General features: G+C 45.1%; 1 protein-coding gene across 1 annotated transcript; it reads left to right on the top strand.

The window, feature by feature from the left end:
- Nucleotides 1-9,978: 9,978 nt before the first annotated feature.
- ORNANAV1R3245 (vomeronasal 1 receptor ornAnaV1R3245) lies at nt 9,979-10,893 on the top strand. Its single transcript, NM_001253637.2, has one exon. It carries the CDS (start codon nt 9,979-9,981, stop codon nt 10,891-10,893), a length of 915 nt encoding a protein of 304 aa, NP_001240566.2.
- The last annotated feature ends 6,706 nt before the right edge of the window (nt 10,894-17,599 follow it).

Below are 17,599 nucleotides of genomic sequence, written 5' to 3'. Positions count from 1 at the left end.
TTTGTTAAGCGCTTACTATGTGCCGAGCACTGTTCTAAGCGCTGGGATAAACACAGGGGAATCAGGATGTCCCACGTGGGGCTCACAGTCTTAATCACCATTTTACAAATGAGGTAACTGAGGCACAGAGAAGTTAAGTGACTTGCCCACGGTCACACAGCTGACAAGTGGCAGAGCTGGGATTCAAACTCATGACCTCTGACTCCAAAGCCCGTGCTCTTTCCACTGAGCTACGCTGCTTCTCTAAGAATAACTATAAGTTACAGTGCTAACAAATCAGTATAACAGGGGAAAGATTGGAAAATCAGATAAGAAGGGATGACAGCCCAGTATCTGGAATTCTAGGGGACTCAATTTTTCTAAATATTCTATAGGTTCCTGCACTCGGGAAGCTGCTCTGGGCAGTGGCAGCTACAGAGAGCCTGTCTTCAAGTAGCTCACTGCTCCAGGGGACAAGGACTTTTGGGGTGGTGGCCAGTTTACCAGGACTCACTCTTAAATTATGATGAGGTCTCTCCATCTTGAGAAAACAAAAACTCCTAATGGTTGCTCATTCTTCTCTACAGCAAATGGAGCTTCACCACTGTCTTTCAGGCAATCCACCAGTTTTTTTTTTCCTTCTACCTGTTATAATAATATTAGAATTTGTTAAGGACTATGTACCAAACATTTCTCCAAGAGCTGAGGTAGATAAAAGATAATCAGGTCAGACACAGTCTCTGTCCCACATGGGGTTCACAGCCTTAATCCCCATTTCCTCAATGAGGTAACTGAAGTGCAGAGAAGTGAAATGGCTTGCCTAAGGTCACCCAGCAGACAAGTGCCAGAGTAGGGGTACGAACCCTGGTCTTTCTGACTCCTAGACTCCTGCTCTGTCCACTAGAGCGTACTGCTTTTCTATCTACACTCTTCTCCCACTCCACACCAGCTTGCACTTTTTATTCCTCTCTAGCCAACCTACTCACCATGCTTCCTTCTCATGTCTCCCGCCACTGACCTCTTGCTCAGGCCCTCTCTCCCCCTTAGAAACATCTTCCATTCATTCATTCAATCATATTTATTGAGCACTGACTGTGTACAGAGCACTGTAATAAACATTTGGGAAGTACAATTCAGCAAGAAATAGAGACAATCCATACCCATCAATGGAATCACAGTTGAGAAGAGGGGGTGACAGACAACAGTACACTGGCACACCACAGATCTCCCTTCCCTTAAAGCCTTACTGAAATGCTGGGATGAGTACCAAAATGCTCTGAATAGAACACTCTGCTGTAGTATACTTAAGATGGCAGACAAAAAAAAAAAAGGAACTCCTCACAAGACTATCATGAGCTTAAAATACTTTGTGTCTGGTCAAAAGGAAAATAATCAAATCCTGGAGCCAAATGCAATCTGTTCTTATTTACCCTAGTTCCTTAATCTCAACTGGGATCTGGTTCCTCTTTAGATCTTCCAAAAATCTCTTGGCTGTTACCCATGTTCTTCAGTTCACATGATCTCTTTGTCTTCAGCTCTAAGAGCTGAGGGCCAAAGTTAATTCAGGGATATGGTGGGTTGGAGGGGCAGAGAAGAAAGGGGTGCAGGAATGGCAGTGATGATGCTACTTATCTCTAAGGGCACCTCTGACGTGTCAATTAGCAACTGGTAATAGCAAGGAGAGAACTGGGCTCATGTTGTGCCAGACTAGTGGGCTTCAGGAAGGGGAATCTGAAAATATCCTGAGATTTCCCCTTCTGAGTGTCAGAGTGGATTAGTGCTCAGTAATTCCCTAACTGACACTTTCCCTATCTATCCCCACCCCCTCCACCCACTGACATATGCACATACACACACACACACACACACACACACAAATCATACCCTGAGGGAGTGGAGAGATGAAGAAACCTGTTAATAAATACTGCCTCAGCATAGTCCTGACAGAGTCACACTGTCTGCAAGCTGCCCTCCCAGGCTGAATTCACAATCGGTGTGGGTGAGTAAGACAAAATGGCAAAATGATACTTTAGAAAGGTGATCCAGGCTACCGGGTGAAGTGTGGACTGAAGTGGGAAGAGCATGGACGAAGAAAGACCAGTGACCAGTGACATTTTTGCACTAAGAATAATAATGGCATTTGTTAAGCGCTTACTATGTGCCAAGTACTGTTCTAAGAGCTGGGGTAGATACAAGGTAATCAAGGTAGTACCACGTGGGACTCACTGTCTTCATCCCCAATTTACAGATGAGGTAGTTGAGGCACCAAGAAGCTAAGTGACTTGTCCAACGTCACTCAGCTGATAAGTGGCAGAGCCAGGATGAGAATCCACGACCTCTGTCTCTGAAGCTCGGGCTCTTTCCACTAAACAACACTGCTTCTCTAGCTACTCACTGCTCTCCTTGCCTGCACAAGTAACACAAACAAACACAGAAACGCACACAGATAAACACAAACACATGCACACCCCCGCAGAGGTACACACTCACACATAGGTCTTGTTCTTTATATTTAAAGATAATATCGCTGACCATTTTATTCACTCATTGGTGTGTAAGTGAGGATGAAAAATACAAGGGAACAGCCACAGTCCTAGCTGAATTATGCATGCAAGCAGCCCTTCTGTGGTATTCAGTGAGGGATTCCTGTGTGCAGAGGACTGTACTGAGCAGATTGAAGAGTATAAATACTATAGAGTTGAGCACTTGAGTCCAGACTGAACTAAGTGCTTGAGAAAGTACAAAATAGTAATAAATAATCACTATAGGGTAAGTAGGCAAGACTGCCCCTTACTGTGCTCTCTTTGTAGTTTGAACTGTTTCTGAGTTGCATAATAATAACGTCTTATATTTCCTCAGTCCTATTATTACCCTAAAGTGCTGTCAATCAGTGATATTTATTGATTGCTTACTATGTGCAGAGCACTGAACTGAGGGCTTGCCACTTGATTCATTCAATATTGTATCTCACCCTGTCCTCACCATCTCTGTGTCATTGTATTACGACTGCCACTTTACAAATGAGGAAATTGAAGTCCGGAGAGGTGGAGTGATTTGCTCAAGGTCACCCAGCAAGCACGTGGCAGATGTGGGACAAGAACCAGGGCTCATAAGGATGATATTTAATAAATGGTTACTATGCACCAACCTCTGGAGTAGAAGTAAGATAATCAGATTGGACACAGTCCCTATCCCCTATTGAGGAGAAGCAGAGTGGTTTAGTGGAAAGAGCATGAGTTTGGGAGTCAGAGGTCATGGGCTATAATCTCGGCCACACCACTTGTCAGCTGTGTGACTTTGGGCAAGTCAGTTAACTTCTCTATGCGTCAGATGCCTCATCTGTAAAATGGGGATTACGACTGTGAGCCCCAGGTGGGACAACCTGATTACCTTGCATCTACCCTAGCACTTAGAACAGTGCTTGGCACATAGTCTGTGCTTAACAAATACCATCATTATCATTATTATCATTATTACTATTGAGGCTCAGAGTCTAAGAGGGAGAGAGATGAGGGATCTCATCCCCATTTAATAGGAGAGGTAACTGAGACAAAGAGAGATTCAGTGACCTGTTCAGTGTCACACAACAGGCCACTAGCAGAACCTGGGTCTCCTGACTCCTGGTCCCATCAGCTAACCATTTGGTATATTTCCATTTATACTCTGGAGGACACAGTCCTGGTGCTGGCTCGGTGTCCACCATTCCCCCAGCAGCTGATGTTCACCCATTAGCACCTGAAGTTCCTTCAGGTCCCCCGATCTGGGGAAAAAGCTGGGGATGACTCAGTCTGGCTCCACCAGGCCAGCAGGGGGTGAAAGGTGGTGCAGAATTACATACATCACTGGCATCAGTGAATAACTAGAAGGCAGTAATAATGAAGTGATAAGAATGAAAACAGTGATAATAATGATAATCATTGTGGTATTTATTAAATGCTTACTCTAAGCCAATCACTGTTATAATTGCTGGGATAGATACAATATAATCAGGTTGGACATAGTCTAGGCCACACATGTGGATCACAGCCCAGATAAAAGTGAGAACAGGCATTTCATTCACATTTTATAAATGAGGAAACTGAGGCTCAGAGAAGTGAAGTAACTTTCCCAAGGTTCCAAAATAAACCAGTGTTGCAGCCGAGATAAGAAACCAGGTAAATCTTCGCTCCCTCCATCGGACTCATCTCGCTGTCTCTCTATGCCTTTCCTTCTCTTTGCCTTTGTCCTTTATCCCCTCCTCCTCTCCCTTTTCTCTGTCTCTCCGTAGGTCTTCTTTCTTTCTCTTCCTGTTCCTTCTTTGTATCTACTCCTGTCCCTTCTCTTTTTATCATCCTACCCCTTATCTCTTACTCTCTGGGCAGTTCTCCCTATCTCCCCCAATCCTTTCTCCTTTTTCCCTTTTCTCTTTACACTCTTCTTTTTCTCCTCTTTCCTCCCCACCTCTTCTCAACACAGACTCCTTTACTCTTCCTGGCCTCCCCCCTGGCCACCTACTGGAAGGGGCAGGGAGGCAATGGAACTTTTCTTATTTCCCTGAAGCCCACCCTGCTGTGAGCCCATCCTGAAGGCAACCAGAATGAAGACTATGTCTCCTTCCTGTCCAGGGCAGGGCCAATCTCAAAGACTGAGCATACACAGTGAGCTCCCACTATGCAGTGCCCAAGGGTCATTATTCATCTCCTATGTCTCCCTCCCCTCCACTATGGGATCAGAGAGGTGGAGTGGAGAAGAGGCCAGTCTCGACTCGCATTATAGTGGTCACGGTGGGTGTCCAAGAATCGAACAACCTGAGAGGAGAGATCGAGGGTATGCCCCAAGGAGACCCCAGGATACCCACCATCTCAAGACCAAATGTAATCTTATGTCCGCCTGAGCCATCAGCTGGAATTAGGAAGTGAAGGTGAGATACCACCCCCACATCCCTAACTGCTAGATTGACAGACTAAGCCTGGAATACAGAAGGTGTCCCTTCCCCTGCATGCCAATCAAATTAGGTATGAAGTAGTCAGGAGGGCAAAGATTGGATAAACTGAGGCTGGAAGCTGCAGTGGCCTATTAGCGCAGGTAATAAATACCTGTGCCCTCTGACCTTCTGTGCAGCAGATCGAGACTTGCAGCAGTTGGCTGTGGGTCACTTCTGCCCCTGGTGTGAGAAGCTCACTCTGCCTGCCCCAAGTGAGACACCAAGGGATGGGGGACTGTACCGTGCTGCTGAATGCTCATGGGACTGGAAGCCAGGCACTTTGCCATGGGTGAGTAAAGCATAAGTGGATTTCTCCCAAATGGGAAGTGCTCGTTGGGTGGCAGCTAGCCACATCCTCGTGCGTGAACAAACCATGAGTAAATTTCTGCTGGGTTAGACCTGGGTGTTTTACCACATGCAAGAAACACATAAGAATATTCATCCTATAGAGAAGCTCTAATATAATCAAATTATTCAATTTTTCCCATTTAAAATAATCAAATAATTCAAATAGGCTGTGTTCAGAATAATCAAATAATTCAATTTGCCTCGTGGAATGAATTTTTTATAAAACTCAGCCTTTCCATCCTTGGTCTCACCTTCGCTGTCTCGCCGCACTGATTCCTGAATGAGCCTGTGCCCAGGCAGTGGGTCACAAGGTATTCCAGGCTTCTTCCCTCATCTCCTTTAAATTTTCTCAAGGTTGCCATGGGAATCCTGCCTCATCTTGCCTCAGTCCAATCTGGAAAGTTCCAGTCCTGTCTTGCTGAATTGGGGGCAAGTTCTCAGCATTATCTGGGAGTTGAGACTGAACTGGAACAAAGTGGGATCTGAGAACCTTCTGAGTGGCTTGTCTTGGGTCCATATGAAAAGTAGTTCTGAAATTAACTGGGCATCCAAATGAATTAATCATTGTTTCTGTTTCTCTCTTCCTCTCTCTGCATTCTCTGTCTCTCTCTCCCTGTCTCACTCTCATTCTCTCCACTTCTTTGTTTCTCTCTGTCATTTTCTGACTGTCTCTCCATCTGTCTCTGTCCTTCTGTATTCTCTTTCTATATGTATAGAAATACATATACATATAGAAATAGAAATACATATAGAAATGTACAAATAGGAATACATATAGAAATAACACAATCAGGTCTGAGCTCCCCAAGTCACCCCTCCCCCTCCGGCCTTCCCCCCCCCCCCAACCCTCTCCCCTACTTTCCCATCCTTCCCTGCAGTATCCTCAGAGGAGATCTCCTCCCTCCTCGCAAGTGCCACCCCCTCCACTTGTGCCTGGACCCCATTCCCGTTCACCTTATGAAAACCATTGTCCCTGCCCTCCTCCCCTCCTTAACTTCTATCTTTAACCACTCACTCTCCAATGGCTTCTTCCCTTCTGCCTTCAAACATACCCATGTCTCCCCCATCCTAAAAAAACCCTCTCTCGACCCCGCTTCCCCTTCCAGTTATCGCCCTATCTCTCTACTACCTTTCTTTCCAAGATCCTAGAATGAGTCATCTACACTCGCTGTCTAGAATTCCTTAACTCTCATTCTCTCCAGGACCCCCTCTGATCTGGCTTCCGTCCCCTCCACTCTACCGAGACTGCTCTCTCTAAGGTCACCCATGACCTCCTTCTTGCCAAATTCAATGGCTCCTACTCTATCTTAATCCTCCTTGAACTCTCAGCTGCCTTTGACCCTGTCGACCATTCCCTTCTCCTCCACACTTTATCTCACCTTGGCTTCACGGACTCCGTCCTCTCCTGGTTCTCCTCTTGTCTCTCTGGCCGGTCATTCTCGGTCTCCTTCGCAGGCTCCTCCTTCCCCTCCCATCCTCTACCTGTTGGAGTTCCTCAAGGGTCAGTTCTTGGCCCTCTTCTGTTCTCCATCTCCATTCACTCCTTCGGTGAACTCATTCGCTCTCATGGCTTGAACTATCATCTCTATGCAGATGACACACAAATCTACATCTCTGCCCCTGTCCTCTCCCCCTCCCTTCAGGCTCGTATCTCCTCCTGCCTCCAAGATGTCTCTACCTGGATGTCTTCCCGCCACCTAAAACTCAACATGACCAAAACTGAGCCCGGTCCTCTCCCAGACTTCCCGATCACCATGGATGGTATGACCATCCTTCCCGTCTCTCAGGCCCGCAACCTTGGTGTCATCTTTGACTCGGCTCTCTCGTTCACCCTACACATCCGATCTGTCACCAAAACCTGCCGGTCTCACCTTTATAGTATCGCCAAGATCCGCCCTTTCCTCTCCACCCAAACGGCTATCTTACTGCTACAGGCTCTCGTAATATTCCGGCTCGATTACTTTGTCAGCCTTCTCTCTGATCTCCTTTCCTCCTCTCTCTCCCCGCTCCAGTCTATTCTTCACTCCGCTGCCCGGCTCATCTTCCTGCAGAAACACTCTGGGCATATCACTCCCCTTCTTAAAAACCTCTAGTGGTTGCCTATCAACTTCCGCACAAAACAAAAACTTCTCACTCTAGGCTTCAAGGCTCTCCATCACCTTGCCCCTTCCTATCTCTCCTCCCTTCTCTCTTTCTACTGCCCACCCCGCAAGCTCCACTCCTCTGCTGCCCACCTCCTCACCGTCCCCCGTTCTTGCCTATCCTGCCATCGATCGCTGGGCCACGTCCTCCCGTGGTCCTGGAATGCCCTCTCTCCTCACCTCTGCCAAACTAATTCTCTTCCCCTCTTCAAAACCCTACTTAAAGCTCACGCTCACCTCGTCCAAGAGGCCTTCCCAGACTAAGCTCCCCTTTTCCCTCTGCTCCCTCTACCCCCCCTTCACCTCTCAGCAGCTAAACCCTCTTCTCTCCCCTTTTCCTCTGCTCCTCCCCCTCTCCCATCCCATCCCTTCAGCACTCTAGTCGTCCGCTCAACTGTATATATCGTCATTACCCTATTTATTTTGTTAATGAGATGTACATCACCTTGATTCTATTTATTTGCTATCGTTTTAATAAGATGTTCTTCCCCTTGATTGTATTTATTGCCATTGTTCTTGTCTGTCTCCCCTGATTAGACTGTAAGCGTGTCAAAGGGCAGGGACTGACTCCGTTACCCATTTGTACATTACAAGCGCTTAGTACAGTGCTCTGCATATAGTAAGCACTCAATAAATACTATTGAATATATATATCCCTCTACTATATTTTTCTGACTTTTGGCCTCTCCCCCTCCATTTCTGTCTGTCTCTTTCCCTGTGCCTCTGTCTGACACCTGATTTGTTTCTTTGTTTCCCTCTGTCATACTGTGTTTCTGTCGTTTTCTGTACATATTCATATCTTATTCATTCATATTCATTCAATCATATTTATTAAGCACTTACTGTGTGCAGAACACTATATTAAGTGCTTGAGAAATAAAATACATCAGTAAACAGTGACACCCCGTGCCCACAGTGAGCTCATGGTCTAGAGGTGTGGAGACAGACATCACTACAAACAGATGAAATTACAGATATATACATAAGTGCTGTCGGGCTGATGAGGAAGGTGAAGAGGAAGTGAAGCAAGTCAGGATGATGTAGAAGGGAATGGAAGATAAGGAAAAATGGGGCTTCTTTTGGGAAGGCCTCTTGAAGGAGATATGCCTTCAGTAAGGCTTTGAAGTGAGGGAGAGTAATTGACTGTTGTATATGAGGAGGGAGGGTGTTCCAGGCCCAGGGCTGGATGTGTGCCAAGGGTCAGCAGTGATGCGAGAGGCAAGTTTAGGGGCATCATGGGAAGGTTAGCAGTAGAGGCGTGAAGTATGTGAGCTGGGTTGTAGAAGGAGAGAAGCAAGGTGAGGTTGGAGGGTTGAAGGTGATGGCGTGTTTTAAAGCCAACAGTAAGGAGTTTTTGTATTGGAGGTAGATGGGCAACCACTGGAGATTTTTGAGAAGGGAGGAGGGGGGTGAAATATGCTGAACTTTTTTTGTAGAAAGATGACCAGGGAGTGGAGTGAAGTGTGAACTGGAGGGGAAAGAGACAGGAGGTTGGGAGATCAGCAAGGAAGCTGATGCAGTAATCTAGGTGAGATAGGATGAGTGATTCTATTAACGTGGTAACAGTTTGGATGGCGAGGAAAGGGCAGATTTGAGCTATGTTGCGACGGTGTGACTGATATGATCTGGTGAAGGATAGTATTAGTATGTTGAAAGAGAGAGAGAGGAGTCAAGGATAATGCTAAGGTTAGGGTTCTGTGAGGTGCGGAGGATGGAGAGTTTCTTCAGTGATGGGAAAGTCAAGGAGAGGACAGGGTTTTGGGTGGAAAGATAAGGACCTTTGTCATATATAAAAACCCTAATGTATGTCTTCCCCCTGGACTGTATGCTCATCGTGGGCAGGGATCTTTCTATTAACTGTTTCATTTTACCCTCTCAAACACTTATTACAGTGCTCTGAACACAGTAACTGCTCATAGAATGCCAATGAGGGATTGATTTCTGTGTCTCTCTAACTCTTCATCTCCATCCGTCTCACCCTCCTTGCCTTGTCTCTATCTATCTAGAGCTCTTTTTGTCTCTCTTTGACTCACACTGTCTCTTTCTGACTTGGTTTCATTGCCTTACCATCTCCATCTAATTCACCAATTCTACCTCGCTCTTCCTGCGTCTCTCTGTTGACTCTCTGAGGGGAATAAACTGAAGTGGTAGAACTCTCACTTGGAATGTGAGAGGTAGCAGGTTGGTTGCCCACATTGTCTAAATGTATCTGTTTCCTATCCTCTAGACAGTAAGGTTGATAATTGGCAGGGAATTTTTCTCCAAATTGTGTTGTACTGTATTCTCCAAAGCGCTTAGAACAGTGGTCTACACGTAGGGAATTCTCAATAAATACCACTGATTGATAGTTTGATTTCTGTCACTCCTTCTGCCACTCTCTCTCCCTTATCTCTTCTCTCTCTGTGACTCTTTGTCTTTCTGTCCTTTCCTCTGACTCTTGACACTCTCTGACTCTATGTCTCAATGCGTATATTTGTTTCTCTCTAGTTCTCTCATTTCCCAAATTGTACTACTGATGATCTCTTCTGATACAGCCGAGTGAAGATAATGGATGCCAGTGAACATGCCTTTGGGATTCTCTTTCTGTTACAAATTGTCTTTGGGGTCTCAGGGAATGTGTTCCTCCTCCTGGTGTATACAAACATGGTCTCCACCACCCACCAGCTGAATCCTCGGGACCTGATCCTAGCCCACCTGGCCCTGGCCAACACCATGGCCCTTCTCGGCCGAGGGATCCCTGACATCCTGTCTGCTTGGGGGCTGAATAATTTCCTGGATGATGTTGGTTGTAAAATTCTCTTATACATTTATCGGGTGGCACGGGGTCTTGCCATCTGCACCACTTGCCTCCTGAGCGTCTTCCAGACTGTCACCATCAGCCCTGGCACCACCCAGTGGGCAGGAGTCAAAACCCAATTCCCCAAGTGCATCTTCCCCTCCTGCCTCTTCTTCTGGATCCTCAATCTGGTCTTTGACGTGACTACACCAATGGACACGTTGGGACCTAGTAACAGCACCAGTATAAATAGGGTCATCCTCCTGAAATACTGCTCCATCAGGACCAGTACAGTCTCAACCCTGGTCATTGCAGTGGTGCTCTCCCTCCGTGACATGTTGTTTGTGGGACTTATGAGCATGGCCAGTGGCTACATGGTGTTTGTCCTGCAGAGACACCACCGGAAGGTCCGACACATCCACAGGGCTGGATGCTCCCCCAAGGCAATGCCCGAGATCAGAGCAGCAAAGAGAATCATTGCCCTGGTCACCCTCTACGTGCTCTTCTATGGACAAAACACAATAACCCTGAGTTTTTTATTAAATATGGAGATAAATTCCCTTCTCATTCTTAATAGCCACAAAATAATGTCTTTAATGTTTTCAGCTGTCAGCCCATTTCTGATGATTCTCAGTGACAGGAGAGTGAGATTGTTCTGGAAAAGGGATTCTCATATTCCCAACTGAAATCCCTCTTAGGATCTTGGGAAATGGTGCATGCCTGATGGGGAGCGGGGGAAATCCAGGGATGTGGGGAACAGGATAGTTATGGAACTTGGATGGAGGGGTTAGAAACACCCTGTCTTGCAAGTCTCATTCTCCTGTATACCCGGAGGCCTGGTAGCTCCATCTCCACTGATCTGGTTTCCATGTCTGTCTGTGTTTGTGACCTAGAAGCAGAACTGCCTGGTGTCCTGGTACCCTGTTCCAAGTTTCCTCGTGGCAAGTGACACCAAACAGTGCCTGATAATTCTGAATCATTGGTTTGGGGAAGAGGGATAACCCAGAAGAGGGAAACAGTCAGAAACACTGGGGGCAAGTTCAGGTCTGTCATGGTCTGCCAGCATTCCATGATGCATGGCTTTGCCTACAAGGACTAGGCCAGGCCAGGGAGAGTGAATACCTCATGCAAACCATCCCCACTACTGCAAATATAAATTCATGCACATGTCTTGCTGGATAGACCATGCTTTCCCATGACTGGTGTCTGGCCAGTGCTCATCAAAATGGTAAAGAACTAGATAATGTGCATGACTGAGTTTTTGTGCACACAGTGGGCAATTATGGAAGAAATTCACTCTCAACAACACAATCCTAGGTAAAATTTCACCACCAGAAGTGGAAATGAGAAGGAGCATGGTCAAGTGGGTAGAGCACAGGCCTTGGAGTCAGAAGGCCCTTTGTTCTAATCCTTGTTCTGCCATTTTCATCCATTCAATCAATCGTATTTATTGAGTGCTTACTGGGTGCAGATCACAGTACTAAGCACCTGGGAGAAAACAATGTAACAATAAACAGACATTCTGGAAAACCTTGGGGTAGTGACTTTACTTCTCTTAGCCTCAGTTACCTCAGTTACAAAAAGGGCTTTAAGACTACGAGCTCCACATGTGGCAGAGACTCTGTCCAACCTGATTAACTTGTGTGAACCCCAGTTCTTAGTACAGTGCCTGGCCCATAGTAAATGCTTAGCTAATACCGTAAAAAATGCCTTTGAACAAAAGGACAACTCTACTACCTTTCTCCTTATTCTCGTTATTTTTGTCATCTTCATCTTGATTATTTACTATTATTGGAAGTAGTTGTCATATTAGTAATTATAGTGTAATAGTAATAGAAGTGAGAGCACCATTTATCGAGCTCTTTCTTAGTGCATTGTACTGTACTAGAAACTTGGAAAGTATAGAAAAGCAAAAAGATACATATCAGCCCAACTAACCAGAGAGACCATCATAATAATAAAAATAGCATATTATAAGCCCCATGAGATCCAGGATCTCCCTTTTAACTCTAGTCTGTGTCAGAGTACAGTACAATAGAGTTGGTAGACATGATCCCTAACAAACAAGAACTGCAGTCTAGAGGGGAGGCAGGCATTAAGAGAAAGTACAAAAAGGGGAAATGCCAGAGTTTAAGAGACGGATATAACACTGTGGGGCTGGGCATGGGATATCAAAGTGGTTAAAGGCTACAGCCTAGGTGATGCAAAGTGGGAGGGAGAATAGGGTTGGAAGGCCCTCTTGAGGGAGAGATGCTGAAGTAAATAGTGATGTTGACATTGATGGTGAGGATGCTGATGAAGATGAAGACTGATGATTAAAAGGATTCATAGTAGAGATATTGTACTTGTTTCCTACTAAACATGATCAGAGTTTTCTCTGTAATAATAGTATTAAACAAATTTATTAGTCACCTCTGAGTGCTAAGCACTGTACTATGAGCTTAGGAGGGCCTCATTTTTGATGTTCACTCGTTGGTGTTCATCTTTTTTAAGTACTTATTGAACTAAGTGCTGGGATAAATATGAACAATTACAATATAATCCATCAACAGTATTTTTGAACACTTATTTTGTGCAGAGCTCTGTACTAAGCATTCAGGAGAGTTCAAAAGACATGATCCATACCCTCAAGGAATTATAAGACAAGCCGGGCCTGGGGGAGGCATGGAGAGTGAAGGGGCAGATAATAAAATACATTATAGAAATAAGAAGGAATGTTACCATGTACCTACGTTAATGCTTGAGAAATAATTATATGATAGGTACAAATGTGTACAGTCTAACAGGGAGGGGTAGCAGTTATCACATCTCCATTTTACTGGTTAGGAAACTAAGTCCACAGAAGCAAAGGGACCTGCTTAAGGTCACACAATAGGCCAGAGGCAGACCTGGATCTACATCCCGGTTCTCCATTTTTACATTTCCAAGCTCATTCCTCTGGAATTCAAGGACAAGGACAGAGGGTAAACAGAGACAAAGAAGGATAACGACGGATTAAGAATAACTATAAGTAATGATGCTAAGAAATCGGGATAATAGGATTAAGATTGGAAAGTTTTCCAAGTATCTGCAATCTTAGAAGACTCAATTTGTCCAAATATTCTACAGATTCCTGCACTTGGGAAGCTTATCTGCACAGTGGCAGCTACAGAGAGCCAGTCTTAAGGTGGCTCATTGCTCCAGGGGACAAGGACCTTTCAGGTCGCGGCCAGTTTACCAGGACTCCCTCCTAAATTCTGATGAGGCCCCTTCGTCTTGAGAAGACAAAAACTCCTAATGGTTACTCATTCCTCTCTATGTCAAAGAGAGCCTCACCAGTAGCTTCAAGGCAATCCACCAGTTTTGTGTTTGTTTTTTTTTGTTTCATCCTACCTGTTATAATCACAGTAGTATTTGTTAACAACTGTTTCTCAAACAATGTTCTAAGTACTAATTTAGATACAAGGTAATCAGGTCAGGCACAGTCCCTGTCCCTGTCACATGGTGTTCACAATCTTAATTATAATCATCATTATTATTACTCCCTACCCTTCAACTCTCTTCTCCCTTTGCCTCTCCCAGGGTCTCTGCTCTCTACCCTCATCACTATGCCCCCTATGTCTCTGTCCCCCTGTTCCTCAGTCCTGTTGCCCCTCACCTCTCTATTCTCTCCCGCTCAGTTTTCGACTTATGAGAAGCAGCATGGCTTAGTGGAAAGAGCATGAACTTGGTAGTCAGGGGTCGTGGGTATTATTCAGGGCTCTGCCACTTATCAGCTGCATGACTTTGAGCAAGTCATTTCACTTCTCGGTGCCTCGGTTACCTCCTCTGTAAAATGGGGATTAAGACTGTGAGTCCCAAGTGGGACAACCTGATTATCTTGTTTCTTCCCAGAGCTAAAAATAGCGCTTGGCACATAGTAAGTGTTTAACAAATGCCATTATTATTATTATTATTATTATTAATTTCGATTTTCTAGTTAGGATAACTTAGGTGAAGAGATGTCAAGTTCATTCATTCAGTAGTATTTATTGAGCACTTACTATGTGCAGAGCACTGTACTAAGCGCTTGGAATGAACAAGTCGGCAACAGATAGAGACAGTCCCTGCCGTTTGACGGGCTTACAGTCTAATCGGGGGAGATGGACAGACAAGAACAATGGCAATAAATAGAGTCAAGGGGAAGAACATCTCGTAAAAACAATGGCAACTAAATAGAATCAAGGCGATGTGAAGTGGCTTGCCCAAGTTCACACTGCAGACAAGTAGCAGAGTAGGGACTTGAACCCAGGTCTTTCGAACTCCTAGGCTCATGCTCTATCCACTAGATCACTTTGCTTTTCTATCCATACTCTTCTCCCACTCCATACCAGCTTCCATTTTTCTTTCCTCTCAAGCCAACCTAGTCACTCTACTTCATTCTCATCTCTCCTGCCACAGACCTCTTGCTCATGCCCTCTCTCCCCATGAAAGCTACCTCCCGGTTCACATCCAGCAGACCAAGATCTCCCTTCCTTTAAAGCTTTACTGAAATGCTGGGATGACTATCACAGTGCCCCATAGTGCACTTCAAATAACAGATTCAAAAAAACCAAAACAGCTCACAAGACTATAGTAAACATAAAATACTTTGTGGTCAAAATGAAAATCAACCAAATCCTGACACCAAATATCTTCTGTTCTCATTTACCCTGTTCCTTATATCAACTGGGAGCTTGGTCCTTTGATCTTCTAAAAACCGCTTAGCTGGAATTCATATTGTGCAAGTCCCACAGTGCCTTTCTTTTCAGGTACAAGAACTGAAGGCCAAACCCAATTCAGGGAGAGCGTGTGAAGGAGGGGAGAGAAAGAGAGAAAGGGTAGGAGAGGGAAAGGGAGCATGAAGGGGGAGGGACAGGTAGTGGGGGAAGAAAGAAGTGCAGGTATAGTACTGATGGTGCCATGTTCCCCCATGGGCACCTCTGATGTGATAATTGGCAACAGATAATAGCAGGGAGAGACCTGGGCTCATCTTTTTCCAGTCTGGTAGTCAAGAGAGAGGGGAGTTTGAGAATTTCCAGAGAGGTCCCAGTCTGAGTGTCAGAGTGGATTAAAGCTCAGCGAGTCACAAACTGACACCTTCCGTCCCCCCTTCCTCCACTCACACACACACTAATCATTCCTTGAGGGAGTGGAGAGATGAGGAAAGTTTCTAATAAATGTCCTGAAATACTCTTCCTGTCCAAGAGCTGCCCTTCCAGGTTGAATGCACAAGCGGTGTGGGTAAGACAAAATGGCATTTTAAAAAGGTGATCCAGGCAACAGAGTATAGTCTGGACTGGAGTAGGAAGAGCGTGGAAAAAGAAAGATCAGTGAGGATGGGTATACTCTAACAATCTCCTCAATGGTCTCCCTGCCACCAGATGTAATGTGTACGCACACACACACACACACACACACACACACACAGAATCTTGTCCTTGGAATTTGAAGAAGATGTAAGTGATGGTGTTATTTGCCCATTGCTGTGTGAGTATGAAAAATTTAAGGGAACAGGCACAATCCTGGTTGCATTATGCATGCAATCAGTCCATCAGTGGTAATCACTGAGGGATTACTGTGTGCAGAAGACTTTACTAAGCAGCTGGGATAGTACAATGTAATAAAGTTGAGCACTTGATTGAGACTGAACTGTTTGAAAGAGTACAAAAGAAATAAATCATCATGTTAGAGTAAGTAGGCAAGACTGCCCCTTATTGTTCTGTCTTTGTAGTTTGGAACATCTGAGCTGTTTCTCCTTTGCCTCTTCCTTTCACAATCCTAACAGAGTTCCCGCTGCAACACTACCTTACTGGTCACATTGTATCATGCTCATCTCTGTAGAGCTTTTGATTCCTAGCTGGGATTTAGCATGGTCTGAGCCTTTGATTCAGCATGGACTTAAAATGGTCTCCTCTATCCTCCTTGATTTCCATTTTCTTCCAGGAAACAATCGTTTGGGTATTCTGCTGCTGGCCATGCTTCTCTGACTCCCTCTTCCCCAGCACAACTGTGTTGCAGTGGGAATAGCTTCAGTGTTTAGGAGATTGACTACATTCCAGTTCTTCATGGCACACAGTATTGCCTTGATTTCTGATGCTGACACTATGACTCAGAATCATGCCAATGGAAACTCTCCTGTCATCAGAAATGACATCCATAGAGGTAGGGTGTCCACAGAGTAATTAGGCAGAGTATGACAAGTGCCTGCACCAGGATGGTGGCCACTGTGATGGTTAGGAAGCAGTTGGTCCGGAAAATATTATGAAGGAAAATCCAGTGGGATTTAGCTACAGACAATATGAGAATAAAGAGAGCTAGGAGTCAAGGATGATACTAAGGATTGGGGTGGGATGGCAGTGTTGGCAAATGTGATGGGAAAGGTAGGTGAAGAAGAGACTATGGGAGGGAAGATGAGGAGTTCAGTTTGGGACATTTTGAGCTTGAGACCTCAATGGGAATACATGTGGAAATGACTTGGAGGGAGTGAGAAATCTGAGATTTTCATGGAGGTGAGAGGTTTGGGTAGGTGAGATAGGAATGGGAGAAATCCTTGTGGAAAATCGAATTCTAGGGTGTCACCAGACTCCTCCAGGTCCTGAGGCAAAGGATCAGTTCCAACTGAACTGGAACCCAGGCTCTCATCCTGGGAAAGGCTTATTACCTATTTGTTAATATCATTCTTATTCTCATTTTTATTCTTAGCCTCTTTTTCTTCTTTCATTGTTATTATTTCTATGATATTTGTTATTCACTTGTTATGAATCAATCCCAGTTCTGAGTGTTAAGGTAGATACAGGTTAGTCAAATTGTACATTACCTCTGTACCACATGGGGCTCACAATTTAGGTAGGAGGGAGAAGAGGTATTTAATCTCCATTTTTCAGATAATGAAGCTGAGGCATAGAAAAGTTAAGTGCTTCCCCCAAGATCCTACAACAGGCAGTTGACATCGCCAGGATTGCAACCCATGTCCTCTGACTCCAAGGTCTGGGATATTTCCTCTAGGTCATACTGTTTCCACAACAGATTTGAAACAATTTTTATATTGGATGGAGCAGTCAGGAGAAGCAGGAAAGGGTGTCCACAGGTCTGGGGTGAATAGCATCCAGACAACCTTCATTAGAAGGAAAGGTTGGGCTATTGGGTGTTGTATACCTCCATGGAGGGCAGGGCCCAGTTGAGCCCCATTCCAGGCCAGCAAGGCTAGAGAGAGCCCCCTATTCAGAGCAGGAGGATAATCGTAACACTAATACAGTAATCATGATAAAGCCGTGAATTTTTTATTCCAAAGTGCTGTCAGTCAGTGGTATTTTTTGAGTGCTTATTGGGTGCAGAGTATTGTACTGAGGGCTGATCACTAGATATAGCTCATGCCATCATCTCTCTGGATCT

The sequence above is a fragment of the Ornithorhynchus anatinus genome, chromosome 15 (genome assembly GCF_004115215.2).
Source record: "Ornithorhynchus anatinus isolate Pmale09 chromosome 15, mOrnAna1.pri.v4, whole genome shotgun sequence".
NCBI lineage: Eukaryota > Metazoa > Chordata > Mammalia > Monotremata > Ornithorhynchidae > Ornithorhynchus > Ornithorhynchus anatinus.
The sequence above is the reverse complement of the archived record's forward strand: the minus strand, read 5'-3'. Positions and strand labels throughout refer to the sequence as shown.